A 19330-nucleotide genomic window follows, 5' to 3' on the forward strand; every position below is an offset into this window, starting at 1 on the left:
ACATCCAGAATCACAAAAGTTCTGTGCAAACCATCACTGCCATTAGGAGGGGTAGCAGTAACCACACCAAAAATCTGATCTTTGTCCCAAAATCCTGAAGTAATTCATTAGACTACATGAAAATAAAGGATTTATTCTGGTTCACAGGTTCCCAGCACAAAACCCAAACCAGCCCAACCAAGGGTGAAAACCACAATGTATTGACAATGCTGAAAGTCAAAACAGGAAACAAAATCCTGCATAAGCAGGAAGATAAAACACAGGATAAAAAGGTCAGACAAGGTAAAGGGTCAAGAATCTTTCCAGCTCATCTGACTCAAATATTGCTCATTTCCCCCAGAAATGGAAGCATCAAAATGCCCCCAGTACTCTCCAAACACACCCCAAAATTTGAATTTCCAATGTCACTACTGGGTGAAAAGCAGCTTGCTAAGTCACTGCTTTAAAAAACAAAATCCCACCAGCCCTGCACATCACAAGTACACAAAGCAAGCAATAATTTGCAACCATCAGCATAACATTGCATTTATTCTTTACTAAAAATAACCAAACTTGAATTCTAATAAAACTGACAACTTGCTCATTCTTCAGAAAGAAACAAAAATTCACCTGTCTCAATCTCTTCCTCACTTTCAGCTCAGGTTTTTTTTCATAATTCTAATATTTTGATTTTTAAGTGACAATTTTAGAGGTTCAATATCAAACTCACAGGGCATATAATTCTCTAACCAGACAATTATCTTCCCTGTAATCACTAGCTCAATATTTCCCTTAGGAATCTTCATCCTAGTTATACATGGAAATTTTATTACTTTTTTCATTAGTCTTTATTGTGACTTAATGGCTGTGGTTATGAAGTTGTCAAGAACCAAAGCAATTACTAAAAAGCTTCAAAGAGGTAAAATGTGCAAGTGAAAGTGAAGTGTGTTTGGGAACAACCCCAAATTGGAGGAACCAACTGCAAAATACAATTGAGATAAATGAACCAGCAATGACTAAAAAAAAAAAAAAAAAAAATCAACCTTCCCACCCACACAGCCTTGCTAAAAAGGAATCCATTTGGGAATATTTTGGGAGAAAACACAGACTAAAAACTCCTGCCTTTCCTAATGGAAAAATGAATCCACTCCTAAGGAACCTTTCAAAAATGGAATATCAAAAATTGCACCAATCAATTTATACAAGGCACCACACATTTACCAATAACAGGAACTTAAGAATAACAACACCACAGTTTGAGTATTAAAAAAAAAAAAAAAAAAAAGGAATTATTCAATCCTGCTGTATTTTTTTTCCTCCCACCTATTCTTTGGTTTTGGGAGCAGTGGCTCATCCTGTGGATAAAGATTTCCCTGGTTCTATCAGACCTTCCCCCAATGCCTATCAAAGGTTTAACATCTCCTGTGCAAGGAGATTTAGTCATTACAATGGGATTTGCCAATTTTCTGTCACATGAATACTTAGCATTTATATGTGATGTTTTTAATCTTCAAAGAGCTTACTCCTCACAGTCCCCATCCCCAAAGGAATGTCAGCATTCCCAGTTTGTTTTATCCCTCCCTATCTCCATCAGGGCACATTCTGTTTGGATTAACTCTCCCAGTAAACCCAGTGTGGAGAGGAACAGGTACATAACAGCCAGTGGGAAAAAAATTAAAAAAAAAAAAAAATAATCCCACTGAACATAAAAATCTTATTTTAGATCCTCAGGAATTAAAGGAGCTCCCTGGTCCAACCATATGAGCCATGGAATAAACCTGAAAGAATGTAAAAATTCACTTTGCAGATCAGCAAAATCTATTTGACCATTTTTACAACTGCAAATTTAAGCACAATAAACTGCAATATTATACATTAGGGAAAAAAGTGATCCCTGTTATCAAGTAAATAATTGGTGAATTCATTCTCCAGGAGCAATTCCTGGCCTGGATCATGCCAGGACACCTTCCCCACCCATGGGCTCCTGTCCTGGGCTGGCTGGGAACAGGAGCACAAGTTTTAATGGCTTTTAAATGGTTTTTAAATTGTTTTTAACAGAATATATAATCTTGAGCAGCAGCACTGAACTACCCTCCAAAAGATATCATGGAATAAAAAGTAAGCAGGAGTCTGGGATGCCCATCTTCACCTGAGTTCCAATATTTGCTTTCCCTTTCCACTGTTACTTTCCTCTCATGCACCTTCATAGTTGTGGTTTGTCCAGGATTTCCCAGGTGAATGCTTTAACTCTCAATCTTTCCAGTATTTATAATGAATGTTTAGATTAGAAACTAAACTCTGCTTTTCTGAGCTGTCCCTTCATCAGTTTTCCTGGCAAACACACTGAAAGTTTGTGTTGTTAAAGGTGAGCTGAGCAGCTTCTGTCACAATTCAAAAAAGCTGCTTTTGCTTTATTACCACCATGAAAATCATAGAGACATTTATGCTTGTTAAGATTCACAAAATTACAATACAGAACTCATTTCCAAGAAATAAACACCCTGTTAAAATGAAAGGCAAGTGCCAACTATGTAAATGCAAACATCACATAAGGGCTGTGCTACAAAATAAATTGTAATACAACAAATATTTCATATTCCTGTCTCCCAACAGTGCCAAAGATACTAAATGCAGCTGTAATATGAATTGTTCTTTAAATAACAAATTATAATTTAAGCCTGAAAGTTAAACAGAAGCTACAACTGCTACAAGGGAAGGCAGTTTCCCATCACCCTCAGTGAGCATGGGAGGCAAGGAAGGAGCTCTAATTTGGGATTGCTGGCACAGTTTTGATCAAATATTCACTCCAGTCTTGGTCTCTGGTAGCTAAAACAGCCAACTCTAGTAAAGCACTGCACTTACATACTATGACACGAATAATAAAAAATTCAGATAATATTTATACATTGCTGCATCTTAATTTCTAAAGTCAGAGGAAAAATATGAGTCACTTGCAAGTCAAGTGCTCTGGCACAAATTCTGCACATGTGTGTGTTCATATGGCCAAGAAAAGGCTCTTTGCTTCCAGCCCTCCTATTCCCAACTCTGGGGGACACATCTGTCTAAAATATCATCTCAAACTCAGGTGTAAAAGGAATATTTTAGTGTCAGGTCCTAAATTTGTGTCCCCTGATGCATTGTTACAAACACATAATGACAAGCATGATATACAACCTGTGAAAGGCTGAAAAACACCAGCACAATCACAAATACAGACACTGGACTAGGGAGTGAAGAAATAAAATAAAAACCACCATGTGCTGAGTTCTGGGACCCCATTACACGTTTGGTAGAACATCAAGAACTGAATCAGAGCTTTATTTTTTAACCAGACAATAGCAAACAATTAGCATTACTATTTCCAAACTCCATTCCCACTGCTGCATCTCCTGTTAAGAGAATCCTCAATTAACACCCCAGGATTGATATTTAGGATTACCCCTGAAGGATGCCATGCCAGTTTTACACCACAGAATTTCTCACTGAAGATATTCAGCATTAGATGAACATTATTCCTCCATCAGGAAGGATGAAACAGCAAATTTAGACCCACCCTGGAACAGCTGCATGGGAAAGCAGCTCCCAGTCATTCCAGTGGCACTGAGCAGCTGGGATGGATGGGATGGCTCCAATTGCAGAGATTCACATGAACACAGTGCCCATTGTTCCACAGAACCAGAAAAGGTGGCAGAATGACTTCACACCAAAGAGCCCCAGTGCCCTGAGCAGAGGCAGCAGCTGGAATCTCTCCTGAATCCCTGGGGACACTCATGAGATATCCTCAAGGACATGACAGTCTCTATTAGCAGCAGTGCATTTACATAATAAATTATGAACATTTAATGATTCTATATTTATCAAATATTTTCTATTCCGCTTTTTAACCTCTACCCTTGTAACACTGTGGCCTCTGCAGATATTTATCCTGTGTTTTGCATTAGGATTAGTGCATGTTGTAGTTTCTTCCTGCTCTGCCCTATCAATGTTTCAATCTACTCATTATTTTAAAAATAACTTTAGTTCTCACAATATATTTACACCACAATTCTTTAACCAAGGTGATCAGAAGGAAACACTGAACTGCAGGCAACAAAAAGAAAAAAAGTGGGGAATTGGTTAATGGTAAAAAGATCAATTATAATTCTTTAGGCAAAGACAAATCATATTTTTGGTTGCAGGATTAGAAAAAAATATTACTCTTGCACTGATAAGAGCCCTCCCTAAGACCCTGGCACAACACAGACCAGGCTGCCCTGACTGCAGCAACCACTGCTCATCCATCCCAAAGCACTCCTGTGTCAGCTGAACAAAGTACAAATCCACTTTTTCAATTTTTAAACTAAAATCCAGGATTTAACTGTATCACATAACGAGGGAAAACGTGCTAGAAATCTTGACAAGACTAGGAAATTTCCAGAGTAAGATTTTGCTTCTGGATAACACCTAACAGCTAGAAACAGGGATTGAAAAGAAGTGCTTCTTCAGCCCAAAATACATTCATGATGCCACATTCAAGTTCATTTTTAGAACAAATTCAATCTGCAAAACTCAAGTTCTCATAATTACTATCCCAATACTTTCAGTTCTTTTTCCCCCCACATCCACAGACTCATTCAATCTGGTACTTCCTGTTCTCTTTAGGGCTCTGTGTTTCTTTCACTTTTTTATTTCATTCAAGGTCTCCGAATTTTAAAAGAATAAATTTTGCAAACCAATGGAGTAAAATTAATCATTTGAACCAATTCCAGCATCTGAAGGGAGCTTAGAAGGAAGCTGAAGGACTCTTCATCAGGAACTGTAGTGGTAGCAATGGGTTCACACTGGAAGAGGGCAAGCTTTGATAGATATTCCTATATATAATATAGATATTTCCAGATAGAAATTCCTGTTAAAATATTTCAGCTCAGGAATCTGTCACTGCCATTGTCATCAGATTTGAGATAAGGAACATCCATTCAAAGCACAAAAGAAACATAAGCATCCATTCTACATTAAATCCTTAACATGAAATTAAACTGTGAGTGGATGACAACTGAAAGACCAGCTGACAAAAAGACAGACACAATGAGAATAAAATCACTGGTTTTGAGGAAAGATTCCAAAGGACTTGTAGTAGGTTTTATTTTGAAAGCCTACATTTTTATACAGGATGCAATTCTCTCTTATTTTGGCCTGGTGACATTGCCTCTCATTGCTTGTGGGCCCAATTCAGACTCTAAACTAAGTGAAACAGCTTCAAAGGATTTGGACATTAAAAAAAAAAAAAAATAAATGTTAGAGATTCCTTTAGCCTTTGTAGCTGCTGGCTGGCTCAGGGCAGCCCCCACTGCCTGAGCAGGAGGAAGTCACATCTCTGTTTGAGGCACAGACTGTCTCAGTGACTAAAACCACTCCAAAAGCCAGAAGTGCAGTGTGTGACAAAACCACACAAAGTCCTTTCTGCCCCTCCCAGTGTGTCCCACCACCAGGGAGGGGTGGCCCTGCTGGTTTTTCAAGGAACTCTGCTTTGGGGGGCACATGAACTGTGTACTTCATGAACCATTCATGCCTTGCTTTGCCCCAAACAGCCCATGGGATGCACAGATCACCTCAAATCCACATTTCCATGGGGTGGGAGAGGCTTGTGCCTGGTGAAAAGGAGGATTTAAACACCCTGGAGAGCAGGGCATGTGTCAAGTCACCCTACCTGTGACAGCTGAGCACTCCAGGGAGGCAGGGACTCAGGGAGGAATTTGTTAAATAACATTTGTGCAGTGGGAAATAAACTCTGGTCACTACAAACTGCCTGATTAAACCTTGGCCAAACCTTTCTCAGCCATCACCTTTTATTCAACACCAAATAAAGGCCTTGTGGCAAATGTTGCCATATTTTTATCATGTAAATGGTTTTGTTAAACTTTCAGATTATTAAACCAAGAGTGTCACTTCTCTGGGAGTTAGATACATGTCAGCAATACAATCAAATAATTAATTGCCATTTTAATGAATGAATTAACAGAAAAATTCTGATTGATTATAACTCACATGTTTTTAAGCAGATTTGATGAACTACTACAAAACCCACATGCAGACACATTTGGTGTCAAACCAAGACCTGAACTCAGTTTACAGCCATTAAAAATCAGAAATGCAGCAGAGATTTTACATCAGTCTAATAAAGCAGCATTTCAAAATGATGCACTTCCCAAACAAGCCCCACCTACAGGGACCATGCAAGCCCTGCTCAGCTGTAAATATAACCCCATAAAAATCCCCATTTCTCAGAGGTGTTAAAATTCATTCTGTAAAAAAGAAATGAAAACTACTATTAAACAGCTCAGCTGCAAACATTAAAGCTACACAGCCTGTGAGATATGGAGTCATCCCTAACAAAGGTAAGGTGTCCCTGAAGAAATCACAAAAAGAAAAATGTGCATTAGGATTTTGCCACTCTTTTTAGGCAAGCAGGGAATTTTATTCCAGTAAGTGCTAGCAATAATCCAGCATTCAAAGTTTGGTGAATTAGGCCCTTTCAAACTCTTAGGCAGAATCTACCTTAATGGATTTTTCTTCTACATTCATCTTTGCCCAAAGGCTTCATTGTCTCATTATGTAAATGACCTTTTCATATGAAAATTAAACGTTAAAGATGCTTTTTGTAGTTCTTCAATACTGAAAATATCACATGGACATTCACAATAAATCAGACTAAGTACAACTTATAGAAAAAGCACCTGCTTCAAGGAATGGAACAAATTAAGAAATAACTTGGTTTTAAATGACTAAAAATTGAAAGTCTTAATTTGAATTAACCCACAGAACTTTCTTTTCTATACAGAAACTCAAACTAGAAAACCATCAGACAAAGAAAAGCCCTAAAGGAGGCCCTAAAAACCCCAACTGGGCATTTCTGATTTACATCAGGCTTGGAAATAACTAAATCCAGAGGACAGAAACAACTCTGCTGTTTGAAAATGCAACACTTGTCCTACCCATCCTCCATCAGCTTTCTGTATGCTCACAGTGTTTAGAAATTCTTCTTGGACCAGAACAGAACAGGATTATTTCAATATTAATTAATTAATAACTAAATCATACAGATGTCATAAGAGCTCAAGACTCCTCAGACCTCCCATACACCAAATGAGTTGTAGCAATGACTTCACAACCTAACCAAAGACACACTCAATTTTCAGAAGATAGTGACACTTTCTGAATGACAGATATTAGTAACATCTGGGATTTTAAATACAGAAAAAGCCTAAGAAGTGGTACAATAATCCTAATTTAGAGAATTCAATAGACACTTCATGCCTCACCTCATCACATCACTTGGCAATGCTGTGTTCTCCATTCTCACAGCCTTGTCATCCCTTCAGAGATCCATTTTTTGAATCTGATTTCATTTTCTTGAGTACTAAAGAACTGAATGCCTTACTTATTTTATGAAAGGAGACAGTGGGCCGAGTTCCCTGGAGCAGAGCAAAGGGGTGAGGGTTGTTTTACTCATTCCTGCCACAGTGCCAGCAGCCAGAAAGCCTGAAACTGTTACAAGTCAAGTAAACAGGATTCAAAGTAGTCCCCTCTTATTTTTTTTCTTTCACATTTCATTAGAGATGCTTCACCTCACACTGAACAACTCCCTAGTTTCTATTTTTGTCCTTTTTTTTTTTTTTTTTCTCTTCTGTAGGACACTGTCAGGTAGATTTAGGATTTCATCAAAACAAGACTTTACAAAATTCAAGCTGAACAGAAATATTTTATAGAAACTATCAGGTTAGAAAGTATCTCAGGAGGTCACTTGGTTCACCCTTGTGCTTGAAACTGGGTCAAGGCTGAACTCAAACCAGCTTCCAGAAGGTTTTGTCCAGGCAGAGCTTGGAAATCTCTAAGGATGAAAGTCCAACAACTTCCTCTGGGCATATATATTTTATAAAAAGCCTATTGTTATAGGAGGAAAAAGTAGGAATTTATTAGAAACCATAAAACAACTGATGTCACTGATGAAAATACAAGAAATAAAGCTCAGGTTTATGACCTGTGAGATACATAGACATATAATCTATAAACCAAATAAATGTTTTGAGGATTCAGTTTCAGTCCACATCAAGATAAGAAAATGTATTACATACAGAATAACCTGATAGTGGTCTTTTCAGTTATATCAAGATATTTAACACTCAAAATGAGGATTTGTTCAGCTTATCCTGTGACCTCCAGCCCCATGGCTGGAATGATATCTATTTAAACTCCCCTGGCAGCTCTCCTGGCTGCTTTGATTGGAATCTCCAGTAGCATGCTGACAGGACAAAAATGCAGCTAATATTGGGAGCCTGCTCATATTTAGAGACATGATTCACCTGAGAAGTGAGAAACCAGAGGATTCCCAACCTTCACTGAATCATAATTCAACTTTCTGAGGGTTTTTCCCTTTAAGATGATCAACTTTTTCTTATTTATGTAACACTTATGTCCCTAAATCCTCTTTTCTCAGACTTGCATCACTCTGCACATTCAACACTTGAGCAATGACCAAGTTTCTGCCATGCTTGGGAACCATCTAAGAATTACTAAAAACCTACTAAAGGATGCAATCAGCTCCCACAGAACCACAGCACTTGCAGCAGCCTAAGCAGGAGGCAATATTTACCACTAATTTGTAAGTTTTCAACTGGTATTTCATAAAGAGCCTCTAAAGACCACAAAAGGTATCTCAGGAAAGGAAATTTACTGTTAGCTGAGTTAAGTTCACCCCACCAATGTTCCTCATTTCCAATAGGAAATAACTTGGGTAGTTCTAAGCAAGAGGTTGAAACCCCCTGAGCTCCCTTCCCTAAACATGGAACCTGAGGTAAAGGAGAAAGTGGTGGCTGCAATTCAGCAGCTGAAGATTTACAGATTAAAAATCAATTCTGTTCCAATAGAACAAGTGCAGCTGTAGGGAGCAGGATTTGGGATCCTGCTGCTGGGTGTCCTGGGCTGACCCCACAGCAGGAAATGGGGGATTCTGTCCCTCTCAGGTGAGATCCCACCTGCAGAGCTGCCCCCAGCCCTGAGCTGCAACTGCAGAAGGACTTGGAGCTGCTGGAGCCAGTCCAGAGGAGGCACAGGATGAGGAGGGATGGAGCAGCTCTGCTGGGAGGAAAGGGTGAGGGAATTGGGATTGTTCAGCCTGGAGAAGAGAAGCTTTGGGGTGAAGGAGCTGACAAGAAACACAGAGAGAGACTTTTTAAAGTTCCAGGACAAGGGGGAACAGCATCACACTGACAGAGAGTGGATTCTATTGGATATTAGGAAGAAATTCCTCCCTGTGAGGGTGGGGAGGCACTGGCACAGGGTGCTCAGAGAAGCTGCCCCATCCCTGGAAGGGTCCAAGGCCAGGTTGGAACAATCTGGTGTCATGGGAAGGTGTCCATGGCAGGGGGGTGGGACAAGATAATCTTTGAGGTCCCTCTCAACTCAAACCAGTCCAGGATTCTAAGAAGCATCTTCTCATCAGTTCATGGAAGTTTCAGTAGAATTCTCCAAGTCACTCACTCCTGCCTTTGAAATACACATTCAGCAGAGACTACTGAGGTGTCCTCCCAAAACAAGCACCACAACTGAATGCCAGAGTTGTGAAATAATTACTGCTCTGTGAATTTGAGCAGCCACTTGCAGCTCTGCAGCTTTATAAACAGGAAGTGTGAAGCTCTGCATTCATACCTGCTTTCATCATATGACAGAGCCCTGAAGCCATCAAATACTGGCTGACATAACAAGGCTCACTGTAGAATCTAGACTGTCTCCACAGTGGATTCTATTCATGCTGATAGCTAAAGAAAAAAAAAAAAAAAAGGCTGAGAGACTTCGAGGCATTCTCTGAAACTGAAGGCTCAGAAAAGCACAGGTTTATATCCTTTAAAAAGAACATATCCTCAAGAACCTTCACCTCCCTATCATGGCCAAGCTTTGGTTTTCAGAAAATAAAGCAGAACAATCCTCTTTGTGGAATGCAGAAAGAAGAGAATAAACCACTAAAATGGTTCCCTGATCGTTTTTCCTAAAAAGATGTCTGGGATTTCAAAAGTTAATTTCATAATCTGGAGTAATAAAAAGCAGTTTTCCATGGGCTGCAGGGCTGAGTCCATGGATTTGTCACCAGGCTGAGATCGACAGCCTCAACTAGATGATTATATATTTGCACAAGTTTTTCATCATCCTTTTGTCAGATTTATGACATCTGTATGCTTGAGGATGTTAATGATCAGACACCAGATATATTTGCCTGGATTTAAATAAAACAAATGTAGCTATTTTTCAAATTCAATCAAGACACAAAAGGTCATTAGCAAGATTTATCCTCTGCCCATCACACAACATTAGTCATTACTGGCACACACTCACCAACCTCCTTGTGGTTAGAGCAGGTTTTGGTTACTTTAACAGGCTTGGTGTTCTCCAGTTGGTACCATCTCAGGGACACACAACCAGGGAAGAAAACTGCCTTTAAAAACCATTATTCCATGAGCTCTCCAGAGGCAGAACCTGTGGGATTGATACACCTGCAAGTTTTGCCTCACTGTTAGCTGGCATTTTAACTGCATGTACATTTTCCAGAAACTGCACTGTTCCTGTGCTTTCATTTTGCTCTTTTTCTCAGAGATCACTGAGCACAGGACCAAACACAATTAAATGGATTTATCAGCAGTCACTCATTTCTCCAAATTCTAAGCTCACTGACCATGCTGATGTTGTGGCAGCTCCCCTTCTTCCACCCTGCACTCATGGAACAAAAATATTACCTTGCTTTGAGCAGAAGGATAACTCTGCCTTCCTCTCTGGCCCAAATTTGACAGATCCATGCCTATTCACCAACATTTCTTTTAAGTGGCTCCCTGATTTAATACTTTGCATAGATAATTTAGCTGGAAATTTAGCCTGAATTACACCTGCCCAAAGTAGCATTCACAGAAACTTTGACTACAGATTCTACAATTTCATAATTCACATGTATCTACATAAATTTATGCTCAGTCTACAATTATCCTCTCAAAGTTACTGAAGCAGAAAGCATTAACAACCACTGGAAAATACAGTCTGAAATAAACTGGCCACCAATACCACACAGGAATCTCTTTCCTAGAATTCTTATTAAAATTATTCCATATAAAACACAGGACAGTGCAGGAGCTGCTGTGTTGGAGCTAATACAATAATGATAAAAAGTCCTTATTTTTATAAAGTTTTATTGGCCCAAAGACAGCCCTTTGAGGAATTGGGTGCCAAGATCAGCAGCAGGAGAACTAAAAGATAAGGCAAGCTTTAGAGCATCATCTCCTTGGCAAGACCAGAGCACCCAGACAGCCTGATGGACACAGGGGTGGGAGAGGAGTGGGAAATCAGAGACAAACATTGGAAAATCCACCAAAACAGGACTCTGGCTGACTTGCAGCACTGCCCTAGGAAGAAAATTGTTGTTGGAGCTTAAGCCTAAGAAAAAAGCAACAAGCTCAAGAGCCAGAGTACCAGTTCATGCCACCACAAATTTAGTTTGATAAAAGAACTGACAATTTTGTGCTCAGTCTGGAACAGAGCACTTCTGACTTCACCTCCAATGACCTGCCCAAGGATTTCATCTCCTCACAGAGAATCCATCCAGCAAGGAGCTCTGTGGGGTCAGGAATAGCTCTCCTCATCTCTTACCTTTCCCACAGCAACTCTACTTTGTGCTTCTGGCTACTATAAATAAGGTGACCACAATTGGTAAAAATTCACAAAAAGATGTTTAAAATAGCATCCCTTGCTTTGCAGTGCCAGATCTCAGGGAGGCTGATGAGACTCCTGTGCCCTGCACTGGTGGCCACAGGACAAGTTCACTGTGGCCATCACAGCCACCTCACCCAGCAGTGTCAGCTGCCTGTGCCAAGGAAAAGCAGGAAAATAAAACAGCAGGACTGTCTCCTGTTCAAGGGTGGAAAAGGCCATCAGCACCAGCCTGCTCGGGCACTTTCATCTCCTTGAACAGAAGTTACATTTTAGCTACAGTTATTTATATTGTGAGTCTTTAACCACAACTCTCCTCACCGTCACAACCTTTGGTTACTACCAAAATGGAATTGCAGTAAATGAAAATTGCTGAAAAGTCAGCTTGATTTTCTGAAGTTGACAGAAATAGCATTTTTTTTCCAGATAGTTTCAACAACTGAAATTCAAACTGGTGACTCAAAAAGATGATCACAGCATTTTGAATGATTGCCACAAGTACAGGTAACCACTACTGATTACTCATGAAGAATTCCCTGTAGAAAAATTGGTACAAATATCACCTAATACAAAACTTTCTCAGCATTTAACAACCAGGAAACAACGTTAGAGAAGGCAGATCTAATTGGAGAGAAATATATTTGCCTTTCTTTTTTTAATATTTACCTTTATCCATTATCTCTGTTTGTGTCCACTGAAATGCCACAAGTACCAGTAAGGTTCTGTGGAAGTAAGAATGGTCTAACAAATAATGTTTTGATAACTGGCCTGTTTTATACCTACAGTGATTCACTGGTTAAGTAAACAACAGAGTTATTTAGCAAAACATCAATTTATAACAGAGTGCCTAAAACAACTTTTCTGGTCTCTTACAGAAAAACAGTATTGAAGGTCTCATATAGAGAAGAAAAACATCAAAAAAAACCTCCAAAGAAAAGTATTATATTCACTGCACAAAAATAAATTTTTATTAAGAAGAAATCAATCTTACTATTTATGAAGCATCCAGATGAACTCCCTTGAGTTTGAAGCAGTGTAAAGAGTTTAAGTCTAACTTTAAAATTCAAAACAATGTTTCTTCTTATTTAGGAACTTTGAAATATACATCGTGACCAAATGACTGTATTTTCCACCAAACAGCTTATTTCAAAGCCTTTCTGATATATTTAACTTCACACCTCTACCAGGCTGCATTTATAACTCCAGCTCTTCTAAAAATACGTGCACCCAAAGCTTTCAAAGACTTCCTATACTTTCACTAGCAGTGAAAATTCTTCAGGGCTGTTATGTTTAGAATCTGTAACACGAGTGACTTTGAATCATACGTTTGTTTCTCCTGCTTGACACTACGTTGCTCCATTTCCCATCTGACATGGCATCCCTCAGAGGCTCCACCAGATTAAAAAAAAAAAAAAATGAATTAGGAAATATTTAACAAAAACCCCATTTCACGTCAATTTGTTTCTTTTTCAGTTAACACCCAGTGGTTCCTCCCAGCTCTCCCTTATCACTCCTGACATGCCTCTGACATGCAAGCAGGAATAAAAAGGGCAGCCATAGATTGGCTTGAGCTTATGAATTTTATCAGGGCTTTAAATATCAAACAGGTGAGCTGCTTTACCTGCACTGCATCACGTGAACGCACAACAGGGAAACAATTACACCTGTCCTCCCTGCAAACCAGCTACTGCTGAAAATCTCTGTCCCTCTTTGTCCTTGGACTTGGCTATCACTTCCAGAGCCAGGCAGCTTCCAGGGTGTAGCTTGCTGTCGCCTTGGAGCCCTGCAGCTGCAAGCATTCACCGTTCAGCTTGTTTATATTTTCCCTTCGCTAGTTCCTCTTTAAATCCTCCGGGAGAAGCGGGTTAAAGCAGCGATATCAGCCCCGAGCCACGCACACACGCCACATCCATCTTCCCGTGCGGAGCTGCAGATGCGCGATCGCCGGGCACGGGGAGGTAAACACGCGGAGCGGGAGGGGACGGCGGGGCCGGGAGCGGTGACAGCGCTGTCACACCGGGCTGCCGGCGCTGCCCAAGGCCGGGCCGAGCGCGGCGGGGAGGGGACGGCACCGGGCCCTGCCGGCGCCGCGGTAAGGAAGGGGAGAGAGGGAAATAAATAGAGAGATAAGAGAAATAGATAAACGAAGGGGTAGGGGGGGAGAAAGAAGCAGCGGGGAAGGAGCCCCCCGAACGGCGCAAGTGCCTCAGCGCGGGGTCCGTCATGGAGGTGCCGCCTCACCGCCCGCTGGCGGGGGGCAGCGCGGGGGCCCTCGCCGCCAACCTCCACCCACCCACCCACCCTTCCCCGGCCTTCCTCACCCCTCCGCAGGGCCTCGTCGTAGCCGAGGAAGCCGATGCGGGACTCCTTGGCGCCCATGGTGCCGCTCAGTCCATGGCCGCGGCGGCGCCCGCCGGAGCCGCTACCGACGGGGGAGGGGGGGCGGGGCCGCCCGGGGGGGGCGGGGGGAGGAGGAGGCGGCGGCCGCGCGCCCGCCCCGCCGCCGCCGCCGCAGCCTCCATCGCGGGGTCACGTGGGGCGCGCGCGCCGCGTCACGTGGGGGCGCGGGGAGGCCGGGGCGGGGCTGTGATTGGTCAGCGCCGTTCCCCCCCGCGCGCGCGCGCTCCCGCCGCGCGCTCCCGCCGCCCGCCCGGAGGCGCCGTCGCGCGTCTCCCCTCAGGGGCGGCTGAGGGGTGGCCGCAGCAAACGGTCGGGGGGGTTCTGCAAAGGTGCCGCCTCGGCTCTGGGTTCGCTCCTCGGCCGCAGAGGAAGGAGGTGTGACGAGGAAGGATCTGGTTGTGCAGCGGCACAGGCGCTTCGGAAGGTGTCGCTTGCGAAAGGTGTCAGCGCTTTCCGGAGCGTGCACTGGGGAGAGGAGAAAAGCTGCGGTGCGATGGGGCCCCCGGCGGAACTGCCCCAGGCTCCTGTGGGAGGGTGAGAGTGGCAGCACCTTCAAAGTGCACGGGGAGCAGCCCCTCAGTCCCCTCAAACCTCACAGGGGATCAGCCTTAAACCCCCTCAAACCTCATAGGGGATCGTCCTCTCAATGCCCTCAAACCGCACAAGGAACAGCCCCTCAATGCCCTCGATCCTCACAGGGGATCAGCCCTCAGCCCCCTCAAACCTCACAGGGTTCATCCCCTCAATGCCCTCAAACCGCACAGATAATCAGCTCCTCAACCCCTAAAAACTCGTAGGGGATCAGCCCCTCAACCCCCTGAAATCTTTCATGGGGAGCAGCCCCTCAGCCCCCTCACACCTCTCAGGCCACGCTGGTTCTCCTCAAAAAGTCCTGTAAGTCGCAGGGCTGCAGGCATGGGGTGACAGTAGGAGGTTCCTGTTCCATTAAAATGTCTTTTCTGTGTCTGAAACAGAAACACGGGCTGAATTGTAAAAGGATCAAAACCACCCCTGCCCTTTGCTGTTCACCAGCATGTTTGCTTTTAGTATTCAGCCCAGGACTGACACAGAATGGGAGGATTTCCCAAATGGCTTTGTTACAACATTAAGCCTGGTAACCTACCCTGGGTCACTCCCGAGCAGAAAATAAGGAGTTTGAAAGAAAACACTGATTTCTAAGGGCAGCTTGTTCCAAGGATTGTTCCTGCGCTGAAACAAAGCCTGTGGAAACACGAGTCGCGAGTCATTCCCTCAGTTTCTGTTTCCGCACGGGCTGATCTTGCCACATCGGAGCTGCAGAAAGGTCAAGCCGGAGTTGCTTTCTCGCTGATGTAAGTTCATGCGTAGGTATTTTTATAGCAAACATTCCAAACAAATTTCATATCTGATATGCAAAGCCAGGAATGCTGCTTACAGAGACACAGGCTACAAGGCCAAATTTCTCCTCAAGTGCAAACACACTACAAATGAAATGAGCTCCATGAAGACTCCTTGTATCTTTTCTGAATTTTTTTTTTCATCTTAGATTTGTGGCATATCAAAAAAACATAGCATTTTCAAGCATTAAGTCTGCCACAAAGGGACCTTTTACCTCTCTGAAATACAGGCCATGAGGATGAGGTGGAGAACTTAAGTGATTTTTAAAAATATAAATTGGTGGAAATATACTTCACCTATCAGGCACTGGTTATGTATTTATCATTTAAAGAGCAGAGGTAAATGTAAAGGTAACAGAGGAATAAGAGGATAGAAGCTCCCTTGATATATATATCCTCTTATTCCTACCCTATATTTCTTCTGAACATAGTTCCTCACCAAGCACCTTTCAGTTTAGATACAAAATAAACTCTTTAAAACATTTGAGAATGAATTCAGAAAACATGGTAACGTGATGATCAAAAGCCTAAGTTGGCAATACCAGAAACAGCTGGAGAAATCTGTTTTATCTTGTGATTAAGTGAAATATTCCATGGCATTCCTAGAGTTTGCTGTTTGTGATGGATCCCTCTCTTAAAGTATTAATTCTCAGCTGAGGAGATGGAGTTTAATTCTTGACTTCTCTGTCATGTTCCTCTGTGACCTTACATCCAGTAATAATATTTTAATGTTTTGGTTTCTCCTCTGAATTACAAAGATAATGACAGAGTCCCATCTTGCCTGGAACGAGCAGCACTGGGACACAGCCAGCCCCAAACTGGCAGAGCAGTTAGAGAAAGCAATTAGAGCAGGAAGCAGCTCCAGTGGTGGGGTGAGGCAGCTCACACCAATTCCTGCTGGTTTCCAGGCCAATTTCTCCATGACTGTTTATGCTCAGGCTCTTCCTAGAGAGCAGCAGCCAACCCCTGAGTACCAAGGCTCACCAGAGACTGACACAACACTGCCAGGCCTGTTTTGTCTACACCCAGCAGTGAGGGACCCTGCCAGGACAACTCTGACCTGCAGCCACCACAGTCTGCAAAATTATTCCATTTTTATCTGGGATGTCAGAACTTCTGCTTGTAGTTCATACAAACCCTGCTCTCAGGCAGCAGAGATTATCAGGCATTATAGGGGTTTAATGACACCTAAATGATGAAAAAAATGAATGACAGAAATTATCATTACAAATCAGATCCTGCCACCAGCTTATAGTTACAAACAGCTGACTGGGTCTTTGGTGCAAATAAGGAAGCAGAACCCTCTAGTGAGGAGTTCCTTCCACTCTGGGAAGGAAATGGGATTGGAGTGATGGTTCATAATGGTGGCTAACATTTCCTATTAACCAAAAAACTCAGACCTCTTCCAAAGAAAATGTATGACACTTTAAGAAAAACCCTACTGAAGTGGCACCCCTCATGTCCCAGAGGTGCAGACAGTGTCCAAGAACCAGCAGAATTTTGTTTGAAGAGCACTTCAAAATCATTTACTGGATCCATTGTACACAGCATGGCCTGCACCAAATTTAATCACAAAGATCCTGTGGATTGGAAAGGCAGGCTGGAGGCTCCCAATGGCAGTGGCTTTGTTCAGATTAAATTAAGCATGTTCTCAAAGGCACTGAAGCAGGAACCCAGAGATAAGGCTGTGTGTGCTAACCCTGGATTAGATCTGGCTGTAAGTTTTTACTGAAGCTCTATTGGGGAACACAAGATTATAGATGTTGCTGCTCTTTAAATGCTGTGTCAAAGATAAATCAAATGAAGATACAGCAAATTTAGACTTGCATTAGATGTCACAGAGAGGTGCTATGTATGCAAATCAAACTGGGCACGTGTCCTTTGGATTGCTGGAATTTATTTAATTATTCACTAATCAAAAACTAATTCACAAACACTTAACAAATACCTTTAAGTGTCTCTCCATCACTGTCAAGGAGCTGAGGCAGAGCAGGTGTTTGCTGCTGCACAGGAGCTGCAGGAGCCTGGCAGCACAGCAGCTCCTGGGCTGCTGCAGCCCAAGGCACAGGAACTGAGGAAAATCCAAACCCTCCACTCCAGCTCTGCTGCAGTGAGCATCTGCAAGGAGAAGGGTTTGGAGCCCAGTGGGAAGGCTTGGACTCAAAAGGGGTGAGCCAAACAACAGAGGAACTGCTGCAGGACTCAAAAACATTCTGAGAAGAGCACTGTCAGGCCTTAGGATTTCCTGATTCACATTCACTAAAACAGAAGCCACAAAAATGACTTTGTTGTTGGCCTCTAAATCTGTGCCTCTTTCCCCAGCAGCTGACTCCCTACCCTGGGATATTGTTACTTTAAGGACTGTTCTTGGCACTGAGCAAACACAAGACAACTTTTACCCCTTTCTGCTTCAGACAGCCCTGACAGGAGTGTGGCAGAGCACATCCCAAATATTTGAGAAGAGTAAAAAGTAGGAGAGAGATCAAAATGCAATAAGAGGATTCAATCAAATCTGCAGTGGCCAGAGCTAAATGGTTTCATACCTAATTACTGTGAACTGGTAAATGAGAAAAATACCCTGAATCATTATCTGCAAGTCTGATTATGATGTTATCAGAGAGAGAGGAAATACGAAAGGCTCCTTCAAAGAACAACAGAACAATATTCAAATTGAAACTTCTATCACATCACACATTTTCTATGAAACAAGTGGCTTAGAGTAGTAGAAGAGGGTGACAGGTTCATATGAATTCTGGGGGAAATAAAGGAACAGTTTCTTACCAGGTCCCTCCTTTTGTCACATAAGTTGTTCTCCCACACTATTGCCAGCGTGAACTTTGTAGTAGAATACTGCAGGGGAAAATGAAAAATTTAATTGAAAAAAATGTTAAATGAAGTTAAAATCATTCCCCTGGTTGAAAGGACATGTTAACAAAGGCACTGCTCACCAGGGTGGTGTAGCCAGGGAACTCTCAGAGTGAGACGACTGGGATTTTTTCCCTTATTTCCAGTTTGAGGGCGCTTCTCTTTTCCCGGCTGCCCTAGAGATCCCCTCTTCCCAGCACTCCCATGAGTGTTTGAGCAGCTGCCCCTGACCCAACAGCCAGGTCCTTGCCCTGCCATCACCCCCTGCTGCTTCCCGGCAGCAGCAGACACCTCATCCCCTCCTTTTTCCTGCTGAGTTCCAAGCGGGGCGGGGACACGGGAGAGAACAGCGCGTCCCTCTGTCCCAGGGGCCGAGCTCCGGTGACAGTGACAGTGCTGTGCACACCCACGCGTGCCACAGCCCAGACCTGCACATCAGGTTGTGGCAGATACGGGAACGGGGCTTGGACAGCGCTGCCCAGGCTCAGGGAAAGGCAGCAAGGGAAGTGGGAGCATCCTCAGACCTCATCTACCTCTGTTTAATTCTGCCACCCCTTTATGAGAGAATTAATGGATTTTCTGCTGAGCCACCTACCCCTGGATGTTTGTGTTCAGGGAGCCCGTGACAGGTTTAAATCTGCTCAGAAGTGCTGCTCACATTACTGCTCAATCCACAATTTCAGCTCCTGTTATTAATAGTGGGATCTCCTCAGCCCAGGGAAGTGAGGCACGTCACACACACTCACAGCTATTTTAAGGTTTGTGGGTAAGCAGTCCCCCACTTTTCCTGCAGTTGCCTTTGAAAGACAGAAGAAAACACCATAAGGCACCCTCCACTCTTGATATTCTCCTCAGCAAGGCTTCCCTGTGCGTGGCAGGGTGGCACAATCACACTTGAGGCCCACAAAGAACAGTGACAAACTTTTTTCCTGGCAGACTTTGCTGATGCTCCTCCAACCCAGGAGTAACGAGGTGCCACAGCTAAT

At 42.9% G+C, this 19330-nt stretch overlaps 1 protein-coding gene and 1 long non-coding RNA gene across 6 annotated transcripts in view; both read right to left on the reverse strand.

Moving 5' to 3' along the window:
- The window catches only part of USP32 (ubiquitin specific peptidase 32), a 61876-nt gene extending 47696 nt beyond the window's left edge, over positions 1 to 14180 (reverse strand). For 3 of the 5 annotated variants that reach the window (XM_079325174.1, XM_079325173.1, XM_079325172.1), the window contains exon 1: positions 14025 to 14180. In XM_079325174.1, coding sequence (XP_079181300.1) covers positions 14025 to 14082 — 58 coding nt within the window. In that variant the 5' untranslated portion in view covers positions 14083 to 14180. The remainder of the gene's footprint in view (positions 1 to 14024) is intronic. The other 2 variants (XM_079325176.1, XM_079325175.1) reach the window with 1 other exon arrangement.
- Positions 14181 to 14437: 257 nt separating this feature from the next.
- Positions 14438 to 15579, reverse strand: LOC306811472. The gene is made up of 3 exons (XR_013776679.1): positions 14963 to 15579; positions 14861 to 14927; positions 14438 to 14794 (listed from the first exon to the last, which is right to left on the reverse strand). It is a non-coding gene; the product is annotated as an uncharacterized lncRNA (long non-coding RNA).
- Positions 15580 to 19330: the final 3751 nt, after the last annotated feature.

Source organism: Erithacus rubecula, assembly GCF_903797595.1.
Source record: "Erithacus rubecula genome assembly, chromosome: 22".
Taxonomy (NCBI): domain Eukaryota; kingdom Metazoa; phylum Chordata; class Aves; order Passeriformes; family Muscicapidae; genus Erithacus; species Erithacus rubecula.